Below are 18,101 nucleotides of genomic sequence, written 5' to 3'. Positions count from 1 at the left end.
TTGTTCAAGTTTTTCCATTTTGACCCTCTGTGTGTTTGAGTTTGACATCCCTGATCTAAAGTTTCATATTTGATTCTGCTTTCTTCTTCTCTGTGTTTTCCTATCAGTCTGATGATTCATCAGCACGGCATTACATGAGCAACAGCCAGATCATACAGTCCCATTTTACCGGAACAGTCCTAAGAGCTGGGCCACAAAAAGGCAAGGCTTAGCAAATGGCACCCAAAAGAGTGGGCATGTTAAGAGTGTTGCTCTGCTATCTTGGGGGTAAGGCAAAGCCATATAAGGTTTTGCTTTTTTGTGCAAGGAACTGTAGGTTTGAATGACCCAAGCCATTTTGCCACATAATGTATTGAAAAGCAGTGAAAAAAAATGTAATTTCAGCATTGTGTTTTATTTTATGCTGTTCCTTGTGTGGTGAGAAAGTCCTGGCAACATGATTTTTTAGGTTATTATGTTTGTGGCAGTACCAAACTTATGAGACATATATATATATATATATATATATATTATATATGTGCGTGTATAATTTTAGTAATTAAAAGCATTCAGAACTTTGTAAAAATAAAGTTTCACATGCTTTTCATTCTTTTTTTTTTTACGCTGTTTTTATCTGTACGATTTTAGGATACGTGCAACGTTTTTTTGCTGCATTTTTATGAGAAGTTCAGTAACTGAAAAACATCAGTTCAGCTTTTTGACATTTCTTTTGGATGTGTAACATACTGTATAATTTTACATTTTCATAGATTGGAGTTTTATGGACACAATGATACTGAATATGTTTATTTTTTTAACTTTGAAAAGGTGGGTGATTTTACACTTTTATATTTTCCAACACTTTTTATTTCATACTCTTAGAGAACTTGAACCTGTGATGATTTGATTTCTTATACTATATACTACAATATTGCAGTACATTGATGTTCTCCTAAGAAGCCCAGGCTGCTTCATAGAAGGACCAATCTGGCAGCCATGGGGAACTTGAGCTGGCCCTTGCGTGCCCTGGTGACCCATCAGTGATGGTGTAGAAGGAAAAAATGTGGAGAATCCGCGCTGCTGGTGAATGAAGGCAATTGAGATTCACATGGAAAGATTCTGCGGTTTTTATTTTGTCTATGAGTTTCAAAGCACCATACTTCTTCAAGACTATGCAGTGCTTTACAGATATTGACATATCTGTCCCCATTGGGTCTCATGCTCCCTATCAGTCTGGGAGGAAACCAGAGAACCCGGAGGAAACCCAGGCCAAGATGAGAACATACAAACTCCTTGCAGATGTTGTCCTTGATAGGATTTGACCCCAGCGCTGCAAGGCTGCAGTGCTAACCACTGAGCCACCGTGCTGCCCACAGCTGGATGGTGCTTTCCTGATCCCATTCTGTACACCTCCCCCCCTGAACCTATATGATTTAAATTTTTGTTATATGATCACAAAGGGGTTAATAACATTGTCCGTATCTGATTTTCTTGTTTTCTATTTTTCAGTTTTTTACTGTTTAGTAGAAAAATGATCTGTTGCTACATTAAAACCACCTTGTTACTTTGTTGTAGTATCTGAACTGCAGGGGGGATTAAGGTCAATAGGTAGACCCAAGCATTAACATTAAAAATCGTATGCTTCTATAATTCTATTTTTCATCAATGTGGTGGCCGCATCTTGGGGAAGTAATCTGAGTATTAGCAGTTGGAGTACAGTAATCAAAGGCTCAATCGTTCCTTTCATTTCTCATGACAATGCTGACAGCAGTGACTGCTGCGGATATGGATGAAGGATTACATCGCTCATCACAACATAACGACAAAACTAAAGTTTTCCAAAAGTCGACACTGATTAAAAGTGACTCTTTTTATTTGTTTACTGCAAAATGAAAAAAAACTGCTTTCCATCCTCTGCTCCGGAGACATCTCCTGCTGTAAATGATTGGCAGTCACATTTAGTCTGGCAGGTTCCCAGTGAATGCTGCTGCACACGGGTTCTGGGAAATGGAAGTGTGAAATCTTCTATTGTTACCCAGCTTCATATTTTATTCCTGTTTTAATCCAGAGATACTGTATCTGTAATCGTGCTTTGTCACATTTGGTTAAACCCAAAAGGAAATTATGTATGAAAGAATCATTTAAAGCAACAGTGCCACCTACCTGTATTATCATTTTGGTATAAAATACCAAGGCAAGAAATAGGGGGTCCACAATATTTTACCTTTTGAATTTTATTAGTTAACCTTTTGATTATATATTAGAGAAATGCATTACTTCCAATTCTCTGTGTTACTTTTAATTCCCAAATCACTGTGTTTTTAAGCTGGGATGATTCCGGTAATACAGGAGAGCAATTGCCATGAAATCAAATCTGCGGCTGCTTTTCTTTTAGCTTTTTACAGCCGCGGTGGCCTGTCATCGTAGAAAGTGCCTGGCTGAGTGTGGGATTGGCCATTGCTGCAGCCCTTCTGCTCTCCATATGTAATGTGATGTATACAAGCTCAGTGAGAAATATCTGTATTCTGCTGATGGCACTGGAGAAACCAGACATGGCTTATCTGTTTCCCCTTGACTATTCTCATTAGTCATAATGCAGTTCCATAATAATTCATACTCCTTAAATTTGCATTGTATAGCAGGGTTATAGAATTTGGGGAATCTGTCATTAGGCTTTTGCTATTTAAACTGAGAGCTGCCTGATTCCAGTGTTGTATCATTTGATCAGCAGCTTGCTATTTTTTCAACACAATCTGTTTTATCAGCAGGAGATTATCACTGCAGGACTAGGTCTCACGTGCACAGTAGTCCAGCTAATCTGTGTAACCCCACCTCCACCACTGATTGGCAGTTTACTGACTATGTACAATGGAACCTGCACTCGTGTGTGGGCAGGGAGATACACAGCTCAGTCTTCAAAGCACTGCTACATCTACAATGGAAAAAAACGGGGATTTTATCAAAAGTGCACCAATCAGACTAGAAGGTGATACATCACTGAAATCAGGCTCTCTGTCACTACATTATGCTGTAAAAATCCATAGCAAAAATCTACTGACAGATTCCCTTTAAAATTGATTTATTTCCCCTGTAGAAACACTATTTAGTTTGGAAAATAAATGATCTACAAACTGTAAAACTGCTCCTCTACATGAGGAGGTGGTGGTTTTGGTCTACATTAAAAAGCTATATTGATATGTTCTACGTTTTGCAATGCATTGCATCGTGTAATGTATTACAGTGGCCACTTGTCACACCCCAGTAAATAGGATTTTATCAAATCTCATTCATATGGTGCACTTGAAAACTCCACTGTTTTTCGGATGAGCTGCAATTTTTAAAGCTACATGTAACCTACGTTTAAACAAAAAGAACAAGAGAAATAACGAGTATACAGTACAGACCAAAAGTTTGGACACACCTTCTCATTTAAAGATTTTTCTGTATTTTCATGACTATGAAAATTGTACATTCACACTGAAGGCATCAAAACTATGAATTAACACATGTGAAATTATATACTTAACAAAAAAGTGTGAAACAACTGAAAATATGTCTTATATTCTAGGTTCTTCAAAGTAGCCACCTTTTGCTTTGATGACTGCTTTGCACACTCTTGGCATTCTCTTGATGAGCTTCAAGAGCTAGTCACCGGAAATGGTCTTCCAACAATCTTGAAGGAGTTCCCAGAGATGCTTAGCACTTGTTGGCCCTTTTGCCTTCACTCTGCGGTCCAGCTCATCCAAAACCATCTCAATTGGGTTCAGGTCTGGTGACTGTGGAGGCCAGGTCATCTGGCGTAGCACCCCATCACTCTCCTTCTTGGTCAAATAGCCCTTACACAACCTGGAAATGTGTTTGGGGTCATTGTCCTGTTCAAAAATAAATGATGGTCCAACTAAACGCAAACCGGATGAAATAGCATGCCGCTGCAAGATGCTGTGGTAGCCATGCTGGTTCAGTATGCCTTCAATTTTGAATAAATCCCCAACAGTGTCACCAGCAAAGCACCCCCACACCATCACACCTCCTCCTCCATGCTTCACGGTGGGAACCAGGCATGTAGAGTCCATCCATTCACCTTTTCTGCGTCGCACAAAGACACGGTGGTTGGAACCAAAGATCTCAAATTTGGACTCATCAGACCAAAGCACAGATTTCCACTGGTCTAATGTCCATTCCTTGTATTCTTTAGCCCAAACAAGTCTCTTCTGCTTGTTGCCTGTCCTTAGCAGTGGTTTCCTAGCAGCTGTTTTACCATGAAGGCCTGCTGCTCAAAGTCTCCTCTTAACAGTTGTTGTAGAGATATGTCTGCTGCTAGAACTCTGTGTGTCATTGACCTGGTCTCTAATCTGAGCTGCTGTTAACCTGCGATTTCTGAGGCTGGTGACTCGGATAAACTTATCCTCAGAAGCAGAGGTGACTCTTGGTCTTCCTTTCCTGGGGCGGTCCTCATGTGAGCCAGTTTCTTTGTAGCGCTTGATGGTTTTTGCAACTGCACTTGGGGACACTTTCAAAGTTTGCCCAATTTTTCGGACTGACTGACCTTCATTTCTTAAAGTAATGATGGGCACTCGTTTTTCTTTACTTAGCTGCTTTTTTCTTGCCATAACACAAATTCTAACAGTCTATTCAGTAGGACTATCAGCTGTGTATCCACCAGACTTCTGCAGAACACAACTGATGGTCCCAACCCCATTTATAAGGCAAGAAATCCCACTTATTAAACCTAACAGGGCACACCTGTGAAGTGAAAACCATTTCCGGTGACTACCTCTAGAAGCTCATCAAGAGAATGCAAAGAGTGTGCAAAGCAGTCATCAAAGCAAAAGGTGGCTACTTTGAAGAACCTAGAATATAAGAAATATTTTCAGTTGTTTCACACTTTTTTGTTAAGTATATAATTCCACATGTGTTAATTCATAGTTTTGATGCCTTCAGTGTGAATGTACAATTTTCATAGTCATGAAAATACAGAAAAATCTTTAAATGAGAAGGTGTGTCCAAACTTTTGGTCTGTACTGTATATGGCATAAAAACTGATTTTTATTAATAAATGATTAAAATCCATCTATCAGAATCGTAAGGTATTACAATATCCATTGTCAATCAAAGACAGAGAAAAAGGTGCAAATTGTTCAAAGGCCATTGTATCCCCCTAAGATGCAAGCCCCGTTTTGCCCCATAGATCTGACCCTGGTATTATTTGTTGTATTTAATACATACTTTCTAATTGTTTTGTTTTTTTCTCCTTTTTCCTTTTTTTATTAGTATTGAAGTAGGACGTGATTCTAATTTTGGGATCATCTACATTATAGGAAGAATCTGATGGACCACCTCAGTCTTTTATTTTTAGAAATTTAGTGTTATATGTATGTTATCGTTGTTATTCTTGTGATTGGATATTGTATCTTCAATCTTTATGTATTATTATGGATATTGCCAAACTTTGACTATTTGTACTACTGTTTTGTGAGAATATGGTGGATTCTTTGGAGCCATCTTACCCTCGCTTGCCTGTCATGTAGTTGCCTCGCGATATATGGTGCGGTGCGCATGCGCTGTGGATCCTGGGGTCCCTGGTCCGCGCCCAGCTCTCTCTCCCTCCGGCCGCGCACTTCCGGTTTACACGGCATCGTGCTTCCGGACGTGCGCCGACGGCTGGTGCCCGTGCCGTTGAGTCCCGGGACCTGTCGCATGCGCCATTCAGCACCTGTTGCCTGGTAACCTCCTAATCACATGACTGGTACTCTGTCATGTGACTACTTGGGGAGATATTTAAAAGGTCCTGCTATTCAATTACTTTCATGCCTCTTGAGAAAGCCTGCAGCTTCAGAGGCGAAACGCGCGTCAGGGCTCTTTCTTGGCCAGGAGATGATTCACTGCTGTCCCCGCTATGCTCCTTCATGGTGTTAGTTGGTGAGTAGGACCTACTTGATTTATATGATGCGGTAACTACGCATATCACTTAATATTACACTTGATAGTGGTCCGCTGGACCTGCTAACACTTATTGGGGCTTGCATCTTAGGGGGATACAATGGCCTTTGAACAATTTGCACCTTTTTCTCTGTCTTTGATTGACAATGGATATTGTAATACCTTATGATTCTGATAGATGGATTTTAATCATTTATTAATAAAAATCAGTTTTTATGCCATATATACTCGTTATTTCTCTTGTTCTTTGTGTGTATTTGAGTAGGCACGTGGGGGACAGGCACAATGTATTGACGGGTGGCCTGTTTACCTGTTCTCAGTAATGAAGGCCGACTTTTGTTTATTTTATGTAACCTACTTTTGTTGTGATTTTCCACTATTTTACAACTGTTTCTTTTACACAATCATGACCACCACTTCTTCTCTACATCCAGTGTTTGTGGTGCTCTTAAACTTGATGTACTTACGCTAGAAATCCAGGTCTGAATGGCTGCATATTCCTTTATGAAAGTATAATTCGGTCTCCTCCTACCTAGCCTGCTTGACAGTTCCTCAGTGTCTTTCCTGCTGCTGAGATCTCTCACTGCTCAGTACAAGCTACAGCTATCAGTCTGGCTTGGGGGAAGATTAAATACACTTGAACTCATGAGTTCTTTCACCCTATCTTAAGATCTGTTTTTTACATCAATTCCGACAAGGGCATGGGTCATGATAATTACACCAGTCTCATCAGGTGCAAGAGATCTTTTTCATAATGTATACAGTTTATATTGTGAAATCTGTTGACAGAACCTAGATGTATGCCAAAAAGATACTCTTTTGGCATAAGACAGGCCCATGGATGTTTATCAATTTAACCATAGGTACCATAATCTTATTATGAACAGGACTTTAAACTAACAACTTGCATTATACATAGTTTGTCTACCTATAGATATTTGGATTATTAAAGGGAATCTGTCAGCACGTTTTTGCTACCTTATCTAAGAGCAGCATGATGTAGGCAAAGAAGCTCAATGCAAGGATGTATCACGTACTTTACTGGGTGCTGCCATTCTGACACACAGTTTTTTGACTTGGCAATGTAGCAGAGCTCAGAGAACTGCCCCCGTGCCCCATCACAGCTTTCTATGTATATAGTTTATTGCCAGTGAGCTGCTCATCACAGGAGGAGGCGGAGTCAGACTAGCAGTCACATGAGCACCAGTCCTGGCAGTGAAGATGTCCTAGTGATAAAACCTTCACTGTAAGTAAACGGCACACAGCCTGGTAAATGACACATCGTTAAATTCTGTGTTTTAAGCCCTACCACTTGCTGTCCTCAGCAGGGCTGTGGAGTCTGTAAGCCAAACCTCTGACTCCAACTCCTCAATTTCCATGACATCGATTCCGACTCCCTCATACATGGCTCATGTTTAAGTGATAAATTTACTGTAGCACAGATTCTTCTCAGCTAAAAGTCTAGACCCTTAGATCAGGAATAGGACAGACATTTATAGGACATTTCATAACTTTCCCAAATTCTTATGAAAAAAATATTCCCCACAAACTGCATTGAACTACTGTACCCAATTTATTATATATTTTAGGAGTCGGAGTTGGTCCATTTTATACCGACTCTCCGACTCCACCAAAATGGGCTCCGACTCTGACTCCACAGCCCTGCTCCTCAGATTACATAACAAAATCCTGCTGACAGATTCCCTTTAATTGCTTTGAAGCTTTTAACTTACTGCAAAATGTCTTTCAATTTTTTCGTAGGTCAAAGACTGTCATGTGATTAAATATACACAAAAAGAGGATGCTGGTGGAAAAAGCGCTACACTCACTGTAGGAGGAAAAAATGGATCTCCTTTCTATGTAAGTAACTAGAATCCTTACTAGTAAGGTACAGGTTACTTGTGCAAAAGTTCTAAGAGCAATAAACTTTTAGTTTTCAGACCTTTTCCTGAAGAATCCATTGATATCTTAACTTTAGGATTGAACATAGAGTTAAATTCTAAACTGGCTAAGCCTAATAATGTCAAAATATCTAGTTTATTCAAATGGTTGCAGTTCGTTCCTTTAAGCAGTTTTCCACTTTTAGAAATGTGGACCCCATATGATTCCAGTGATGTAAAATAACTCCATATAGTTCCCACACTCCCCTGCTCCACCACCGGCTGCCGCCACTGCCCCATTCTGTGTTTTAGACTGCTGCAGTGACATCAAGTAGAGAGGTCTCTGCTGCAGCCAATCACTGAGATTGCCAGCTCATGCCATTTACATCGGCAGAGTCACTGAGCTCAATGAAGGAGAAAACCTTGTTTAGATGTGTTCTAACGAATTTATTTGCATGTCCTATTTCATTGACTGTGACAGTGGTTTTGTGGCCGCGGCACGGGAATCAATTCACACCACCTCTAATTGTAAAACCTCTAAACTTTTCATTATTAATGTAGGCTAGGTTTTGGTTTGCACTTTACAATATGTGATTTTGTGTTTCAGAACAGGTGCAGAAAATAGTCATTTGACAGACCCCTATGGACCCCATTGGCTAGAACAGGGTTTGTTATGGTGGCCATTATTGTACCGTAAAAACCATAATGGTTCAGCGCAGATGTAAACTATGAAAGCTAAATCAGAAACACAGAGCATCCTTTTTATTGGTGGTGAAAAACTAGTAAAGTTCCTTTAATCCAGCATCTGTTAATCTAGAAATTCAAGTTATGACATTTTATCTTCTGCACAAAGATGTCAGATTATGTGGAATCCCATGAAACCAGAAGACTGACATGGCAAATTAGGAGACTGTTTTACTATATGGGAAAAGCAAAGTGCTGTTTGTGGCTTTTATGGTAGTATTTTATTTAACGATAGTATACCACGTTTGCCAAAATTATAAAAAAAAAAAAAAAAAAAAAAAAAAAAAGTGTACACTGTACTTACTGGATAGGATTCTGTATCCTGCTAACCTCAGGTGTTGATGGTTTGGACTTTCACGTCATTGTGTCTTCTTTGTATTGTGTCAATCTTTATATGAGGAATTCAAGGCCCTATAATCTCATTATCACTGGGAAAATCCAGTAGTAATCTGACCTGACCTGCCATTATGTCGCATCTCCTGCTGTGTTATTGGCAATTCCACAGTATCCAGTGATCAATCAGAGTCCTGATTCATCTGTGGCATTGTTAGTCCTGATATTGGTAGTTGTCCTGATGAGGTGATCTATAATCTGCAGTCACGTTGATTGCTGCCCCATCATTGCTCCCATCTACACAAAGTAAAGCTGGCCATACACATTAGATGGCTACTGGCGCTCCTGTGCTCTCTATGAGGAAGCTGCAGACTGACACATCAGCTGGCGGCTTATCTCAGGGAGAACATTGCGATTGTCAGTCTGAAATCAGATATGTCTGATCAACATCTCTCCCGATCATCAATTGCCCGGCACCCCACACACATTAGACCATCAGCTGAACCTGTCAATATCATGCATGGGGAACATAAAGGGATTGTCCGCTCCAAACCGACAAGTCTGCAGTCACTCTGTGTGATTGCAGACTTATGAATCCCTCTAATGCAGGCACTGTGTGCTGCAGGGATTTGCAGGTTTCAGACCTGGGAACGGAGGGTATGAATCAGGTATACATACTTCCGGCCAGTGGGCGCGTCCTAATTCTCTATACACTCTATACACGCCCACTAGACAGCTGCATCACTATACGTAGCGCGGCTTTGCTCAATACAAGTGTATGGAGAATCTGGCCGGGGATATGTCTAACGCATACATACCCTCTGTTCCCGGGTCTGAAACCGGTGAATCCCAACAGTGCACAGTGCCTGCACTGGAAGAATTCATAAGTCTGCAGTCACACAGAGTGACTGCAGACTTATCGGTTTGGACTGTACAACCCCTTTAACAGTTGTTTTTAATTCACTTCATAAACTAATAGTACACGTAAAAATAAGAAACATTTTAAAATATCTCACTTTTGGTGCAGAAAAATCAGCTGCAAATACTCTACATGTGCACATACCCTAAAATTTGTCATTAGAGATTACAGACTTTCCCATTACTGAGATAGGTGCTCGTAAAGTTCTATGGAAAACTGTAGCTGTCATTTCTAGAGAACTTGCAGTAGGATGTCTGTCTTCCTCTAGCTCCTCCTCCCTCTCCATTGAATTGTAAAAGCACCAACTGTCATCTCCTATCTCTGTAATGGGAAAATCAGATAGATTGTACCCCTGAATTGAGAGTGAATGATTAGTCCAGGAGGAGAGATGAGCAGATTTCTCTGATAAGATATCTTACAAAGTTCCTTATTTTCATGTGCACTGTTGATTTCTGAAATAAAATCGATAGTTACGCTTTCATCTTATTTTCCATATTGTATTTCTTGATGTGCATGAACGGGTCCTGTGAGTCCGGACAGTGATGGCTGCAGTGGTTACATTGTTTGATAGTTATGGGGGAATCGTATTGGGGGAGTCCTCCTGAGGTCCATCCCTGTACACCCAGTGGAAGAGCACGCTGCGTAGTGCTGTTGCTGCTTGTCCTCACTACCTTATTTCTCTCCTCTGGCACTTGCCTTTATATGTAGATAACATTTGCTGCATTTTACAGTCGGCTACAGCAGGCTGATTTTTTTTTTTCCTCCCTGTGACCTGTCCTAATAAATGGGATTATCCATGTGTGACACCCCAGACGGCCCACTAAATTGCTTCTTGGAAGATTAGGAATTTGCTTCCAATTCCAGTTGCACTGGCTCAATATCCCATGGCAGACCTGTAATTAGAGACTGGTTACAGCAAGTGTTCTTGTGCGGTCTATATAGATATTGTATACTTATGTAGCCGATTCAGAAATTCTTTGTCTCCATTTGCTTTAAAAAAAAAGTAACCTGTCTGTGTGGGTAAAGATGAGGCTCTTTGGCATGGCTGCACTTTCCGAGTTCTGTGAAAAACCAGGTACCAGGAAAAGCAACAGAGTGCTCAAATGTGAAAGGTTTAGTTGTTTTTGTTTACTTCAACATCACAGAAACCGGAAGCGAGGCTGGAATTTTACAGAGAAGCTGGAGTCCCTCCCAAGCAGAAAATCAGCATCTTCAAAGTGTCGGACAATGCCATTCTCAAGCCAGGTATTATACGATTCTTTTTATAAACTTCTGAAATCCTATATGTGTACCTTTCAACTATTTGTGCATTTCGTTATTACATCTGAAATGAAAAGAATAACTCTAGCTCTGCAGTCCCTTCTTTCTGCCTCCATTACTTTGTTTAGCAAAACTGGAAACAGATAAGACCAGTGACTGTATGGGCAGACTACACAGGGATTGGTTTGCATCCTGTTACCTGTTACAGATGTGCAAACTGGTGTTGGAGCCATAGTCCCAATCATAAAGGACTTAAAAGTATCTGCACAATTTCTTTTACCTTTGTTTCAATTTATAAATAATGTGGACATAGGATTTAAATGAACTTTGCTCTCAAAAACGTATTTCTGTAGCAACAAATGTTGATATATCATTAAAGGGAACATGTCTACTCCCCTACCCCTCCTAAACCTGTATAACTTTACATAAGTCTATTAATTTGCCTTATACTTATTTCTATGTGTGAAATAAGTTGTAAGTCTTGCTTGCAGTATGCACATTAGCCAGGACTAGCCCGGCAGTGCACTAATTCCTATTCAGCTTTGGACCTTGTACATATGACCCCTGGCCATGATTGACATTCAGTACAGTGGCGAGATTACCATCAGCTCCCTCTAAATTTTGCTCTTGACTTGTTCCTCCCTGATGTGCAGTGTAGCTGAATGTACACTCCCTGGCTTCATGGGCGCTACGTGCATATCCAGGGAGGCGAAACGGCACAAGCGGATGCAAGATTTAGAGAGACCCCATAGTGACGCTGCTACCCCGAGGACTTGCTTATAAGATCTGAGGTCGAACTAATCTGAGGCGCCCCACCAGACTAGTCCTGGCTAATGTGCATAGCGTAAGCAAGCAAGGGAACACTTATTTAAGGTATTGATTGTGTTTCGCTAATTTCTTTCTTTCTCAATATAATACACTGGAAGATGTATCTATTCTGGTGCATTAAAAATGATGCGGTTGCGTAAGAATAAATCAGATTTCAGCTGTGATTTTTCTTATAAAATAAAGCTCCTAAGTGATTGATTGGTTTAGGCAACTGTAACGCTTTATGCCAGTCTTGATGGACGTATGCAGTTTTTCTTGATCATCATTCCAGTAGTTGTTTTAAAGGTTTAATACATTATATATTTTGATTAGGTACTCCCCTTTATGCCGCACATTTCAGGCCCGGACAGTATATAGATGTCACTGCCAAAACGTAAGTATCTTGTTCTTTGTTTTTATTACAGCTCTTCTTACATGCATATAACCTTTTATATATCCTTGCATTAAGTGTAGGTTGTCCTGGCAAAGTACTTGTACAGGTAAATTAAGAATCTACAGGTATCCAGTGTCAGTTCTCTAGTAGATTTCACGGTATGAAATGCATTGTGTCATATCCGCAACAGGTCTGCAGCAAGCATGAAATGCCATCCCAGTTGTATCTATAGATTTCTGAATCTATTTAAAGGGAATTTGTCACCACGTTTTGCCACCTAATCTGAGAGCATCATAATGTAGGAAGCATAGAGAGACCCTGATTCCAGCCATGTGTCATTTATAGAGCTGCTGGTCGTAGTTTTGAAAATCACTGTTGTATCAGCAGGAGATTATCACTAGTAAACCTGCTGCCATGTAGTCCTCCATATTCATGAGCTGTGTATAACCCCACCCCTCAATGATTGGCAGATTTATGGGTTCACTGTACAGTACATGGGCAGAGAGCTGCCAATCAGTGTTGTGGGCGGGGTTATACAGAGCTCAGCCTTCAGAGAACTGCTAGATCTGCAGCACAGAAAACAGGGATTTTAACAAAATTGTAGAAAACAGCCCAGTAAGTGATACATTGCTGGAATCAGGGTCTCTGTCCCCACAGTATTCTGTTTTAAGATGGGGTAGCAACAACTCACTGACAGATTCCATTTAATAATTTAAGGCCCTTTCAGAGCTGGTTATCACATTTTTTTTATATTTTTGCTTGCTCGCTTTTAAGCAGTCATAACGTTTTTGTTTCTGACTCGTGTGGCTGCAGGAGGCGTTTGATGCAGAAGAAATTGTATTATTTTTACCCATTTTTTGGGGAACACACATATTTGAATGTTATATCGATAGATATATACACTTCTCAAAAAAATAAAGGGAACATTCAAATAACACATCCTAGATCTGAATGAATGAAATATTCTCATTGAATACTTAGTTCTGTACAAAGTTGAATGTGCTGACCACAAAATCACACAACAATCATCAATGGAAATCAAATTTATTAACCAATGGAGGCCTGGATTTGGAGTCGCCCCCAAAATGAAAGTGAAAAACACACTACAGGCTGATCCAACTTTGATGTAATGTCCTTAAAACAAGTCTAAATGAGGCTCCGTATTGTGTGTGGCCTCTACGTGCCTGTATGACCCCCCTACAATGCCTGGGCATGCTCCTGATGAGGTTGTGGATGGTCTCCTGTGGGATCTCCTCCCAGACATGAACTAAAGCATCCGCCAACTCCTGGACAGTCTGTGGTGCAACGTGACATTGGTGGATGGAGCGAGACATGATGTCCCAGATGTGCTCAATCGGATTCAGGTCTGGGGAACGGGCGGGCCAGTCCATAGCATCAATGTCTTCATCTTGCAGGAACTGCTGACACACTCCAGCCACATGAGGTCTGCCATTGTCCTGCATTAGGAGGAACCCAGGGCCAACCGCACCAGTATATGGTCTCACAAGGGGTCTGAGGATCTCATCTCGGTACCTAATGGCAGTCAGGCTACCTCTGGCGAGCACATGGAGGGCTGTGTGGCCCTCCAAAGAAATGCCACCCCACACCATTACTGACCTTCTGCCAAACCAGTCATGCTGAAGGATGTTGTTGGCAGCAGATTGCTCTCCACGGTGTCTCCAGACTCTGTCACTTCTGTCACATGTGCTCAGTGTGAACCTGCTTTCATCTGTGAAGAGCACAGGGCGCCAGTGGCGACTTTGCCAATCCTGGTGTTCTGTGGCAAATGCCAAACATCCTGCACGGTGTTGGGCTGTGAGCACAACCCCCATCTGTGGACGTCTAGCCCTCATACCACCCTCATGGAGTCAGTTTCTAATCGTTTGTGCAGACACATGCACATTTGTGGCCTGTTGGAGGTCATTTTGAAGGGCTCTGGCTGTGCTCCTCCTGTTCCTCCTTGCACAAAGGCGGAGGTAGCGGTCGTGCTGCTGGGTTGTTGCCCTCCTATGGGCCCCCTCCACATCTCCTGGTGTTCTGGCCTGTCTCTAGACACTACGCTGACAGACACAGCAAACCTTCTTGCCACAGCTCGCATTGATGTGCCATCCTGGATGAGCTGCACTACCTGAGCAACTTCTGTGGGTTGTTGAGTCCATCTCATGCTACCACGAGTTTGAAAGCACAACCAACATTCAAAAGTGACCAAAACATCAGCCAGAAAGCATTGGTACTGAGATGTGGTCTGTGGTCCCCACCTGCAGAACCGCTCCTTTATTGAGGGTGTCTTGATAATTTCCATCTATTGTCTATTCCAGTTGCACAACAGCATGTGAAATTGATTGTCAATCAGTGTTGCTTCCTAAGTGGACAGTTTGATTTCACAGAAGTTTGATTTACTTGGAGTTATATTCTGTTATATAGATATGTATAATATATGTATAATATAATACCATTTTTGGTTTAGTTTTCTTTTTTTTTTTTTTATCTTTGGTCCTGCTCACAGTTCACACCAAATAGCCTATTGAATGAATTCTTCAGGTTATTATGCTCATGGTCCAGGAACTGTACTGAACTGTAGAATTCTTTCTATCTCTTTAAGATTTGCACTTTACATTTATTGTGAAATTCCAGCAATAGGAATGTTGTCAGTAGGAGGAATCAATAATATTGAGTAGCATTTTCATACAGCACATGATAAGAATGTCCACCTTTCCCTTGGAGTAAAAGGTTGCTTTGTTTTCCTCTATTTAAAATGTCACTGCCTATTATGGTTCTGTATATATATCTTCCTGTCATGCCCAAAATGTTGGTAATTGACCAGTTTAACATTTCTTGAACATTGAATGGTGCTTCAGGAAGTGCGTTTTCAGGAAGATTCTTCATGCTCATATAGTTCTGACATAAAGCGTGTAATTAGATGAGTGGGAGCTGTTAACATTTCTGAAGCCTGCAATGTGTAGCCTCACTTCTTTTTCTTGAAATGACATGTAAGCGTTACATATGGCTAGCGGTTTATCAGTATTATCACTTCCCGTGCAATCCATGCTATGTCATCATAATTTACAAATTTTGCCTTTAGCAAAATCCTGCTAGAAAAAATATTTGTAAAACCGCTGAAGATGTCCCACTACCTGCTCCAGCAATAGTCCTGATCACCATGTGTTTTCTGACACTTCAAAACAGTACACCTCTCTAATCTGCTCCCTGACTGAAATATTGGTGGGCAAGGCTCCAACCATTTTATTGATAGAGGACAGGCAATTCCCAAAGATTACTCAGATCCTTGGCAGGTCTTTTTTTGAGTGTATTGAGTGAAGCCGGACACATCGAGTCGGAATGTGTCCGGAAATATGCAAATCTCCTACTTGCAATCACATGACCACCTGCTCCCGACACCGGCAACGGAGAATCCTTACAGTGCGCAGTGCGCACACTGAGGATTCACCTGCAGACTTGTATCATAATGCCGGACAACCACTTTAAAGTTAACAGAACACTTAACGAAAAAAGCCTAGAAAACGGCACATAAAGAGCATTTCCTGAAGCAGTTTCCACTTGAAAAAAAATTTTTTTTGACCATGTCAAAAAAAAAATAAAATCTGCATGTGCACATATTCTAAATTGTTGTTTTCATAGTCATAAATGGTTAAAATTATAAAATACTTGTAAAAACAAGAAACCTTGCAATTTACATGTTCTCGAAAACAGATTTTCAGTTTTGTGCCTTGCTCGTTGCCTAGGTTTCTGGCCATCTTTACAGTCTTGTCAGCAGTGGCCAGTGTTCTGGACAAGGAGCTTGTAAGAGCTGCTCTGAAACTGTCTGGAACCAGCGATCAATTCCACTTTGCTCCACCAACGATGCAGAAGTAAAGCTGCCTCTGCTTACGTTATCAGAGAGTACACAGCTCAGGCAAATGGTGCGATGATGATGCTTTCCTGAACTGTCACGTGTGCAGGAAGCTGCGAGGCCGGGGAGCAATGTGCTCCTGCTGAAGGAGGGGCAACACCTCCTTTAATCTACAATTAGGAGACGTGTCTCTTCTTGAATGAAGGGTACGTGTCTAGATGTGTGGCCAACAAATCACATGCAGGCGGGAGAGGATCTGCGGGGTAAATGCACAGCATTAATGGGTTTTACTATATTCCAGCAGCATGGTTCTGTTCATGGAGTCAGGCCTTTCATTTGCCATATTGACCTATGGTAATATTAGTCAGATCTAACGTGCGTAAAGCTGTAATATTTTAATAGTAATATCAGTGTATGAATGGATATGCTCACACAGGAATCATCATGTTGTCATGGACTATAGAAGTCATTTTTCTATATGTAATATACAAGCTCAGCGTGCCAGAGAATTCACCTATAACAAGCTTCATATAGAACATTTTCCATTAGGAATTCGTCAGTCATTGGATAGACGTATTTCATCTTTGTTTTTTGTTTTTTTTTTACATTGTAGTTCCGTTTCTAGGTATGTGCATAATCCTAACAATGAAGGTTTACATCCGAAAATCCACCTTCATCTGTAATGTGAACATTTTCTCAGCTTTTCTTGGAATATTCCCGACCCGTGTGCTGTTTCCTTGATTATTATCCCTGAATCACGCAAGACGAGAGCTGCAATAAGCGGCTCCAGTGATTGAGTTTGGCAGATCATTTCTATTTTATGAAGGTTTTCAGTCTTACAGAGTGAACACTGAAAGTAGTTTTACCAGGCAGACAAATCATACTGTAAAGATGGCAGAGCTTGCACAGGGCCCAGAGGAGCTCCCACTGTGTTGTGCTGTTCAATGGAAATGAAATAGAGCCGGCCTGCTGCACCTAGAGAGTGTGAATGTGGAGCTGGGAAATGAAGATTATTTCTGGTATTGTACCGCAGCTGTCATCATATCCAGGGTATTCTTCTGTATAAGAGACTGCCTATTCATGGTTCACATGATTCTTATGATGCATTGCACACTTGCAATCAGTGGATATTTTTTTAGGCTCCATGATTGTGACTGCAGATGTCTCTGATGGCCGGGAATTCGAAATCCCCCATGGCCTCACTGGGTCACTTCCAGTGGCTTTTTAGGACCCATATTGTTGCTTACCCATCAGTACATGTATTATGTGATATCTTTTTTCTCCTTTTATGCAGTGTATATGATGCCGTATATATATGGATTTATATTTCTCAGTGCTGACTTGACAGTATTTGCAGTAGATCAATGCCAGACTGTATTGAATTGGGTGGAGGTCGTGCTGTCACAGCTACTCATCACAATTTCATTTGTATACGTTGCCCTATTGCAAATGAAACAAAGTCCTAGAAAAAATGTTGTCCTCATCCCAGCAGCTTTTTTCACTGTTAGGCTGCGTGCTCGCGATCAGGAATAGCAGCGTTTTGGACGCAGCGCATATTCGCTGATTCCAAAACGCTGCGTTCTACAGTAGAAGCACAGTGGATGGGATTTATAGAAATCCCATGTCCACTATTCTTCTTTTTAACGCTGTGTAAACTCACCTGCGGTGCGGGTTTATGAGCCGCAGCATGTCAATTTCTGTAGCCAAGACGCTGGGCTCCTGTGCGTATTTTCCTCAATAGACTGTTATTAGATGCGGTAAATCCGCATAGTTCGAAAGCACACACATTTTAAAGTGCGTTATATAGAACACAGCGTTTTGGATGCAGCAAAAATATGCTGCGTCCTAAACGCTACTAATCCTGATCATGGGCACGCAGCCGAACATACAGGATCTATTGCTCCTGTGCTGCAGAAAAACCACGGATTCCATACTTTTGCAACTGCATGGGCTTTTTCAGATGTAAAAATACTCAGGATGTCCTGATTTCCATGC

The 18,101-nt window shown here is 41.1% G+C and overlaps 1 protein-coding gene across 1 annotated transcript in view; it reads left to right on the top strand.

Moving 5' to 3' along the window:
• MRPL3 (mitochondrial ribosomal protein L3) overlaps nucleotides 1-18,101 on the top strand; it is a 118,392-nt gene that overhangs the window by 38,412 nt on the left and 61,879 nt on the right. Inside the window, exons 4-6 of the mRNA XM_073678087.1 lie at nucleotides 7,681-7,779; nucleotides 10,941-11,040; nucleotides 12,196-12,256. Coding sequence (XP_073534188.1) covers nucleotides 7,681-7,779; nucleotides 10,941-11,040; nucleotides 12,196-12,256 — 260 coding nt within the window. The remainder of the gene's footprint in view (nucleotides 1-7,680; nucleotides 7,780-10,940; nucleotides 11,041-12,195; nucleotides 12,257-18,101) is intronic.

Source organism: Phyllobates terribilis, unplaced genomic scaffold (assembly GCF_046119375.1).
Source record: "Phyllobates terribilis strain yellow unplaced genomic scaffold, ASM4611937v1 Scaffold_4__5_contigs__length_816908805, whole genome shotgun sequence".
NCBI classification, from domain to species: Eukaryota; Metazoa; Chordata; class Amphibia; order Anura; family Dendrobatidae; genus Phyllobates; species Phyllobates terribilis.
The sequence above is the reverse complement of the archived record's forward strand: the minus strand, read 5'-3'. Positions and strand labels throughout refer to the sequence as shown.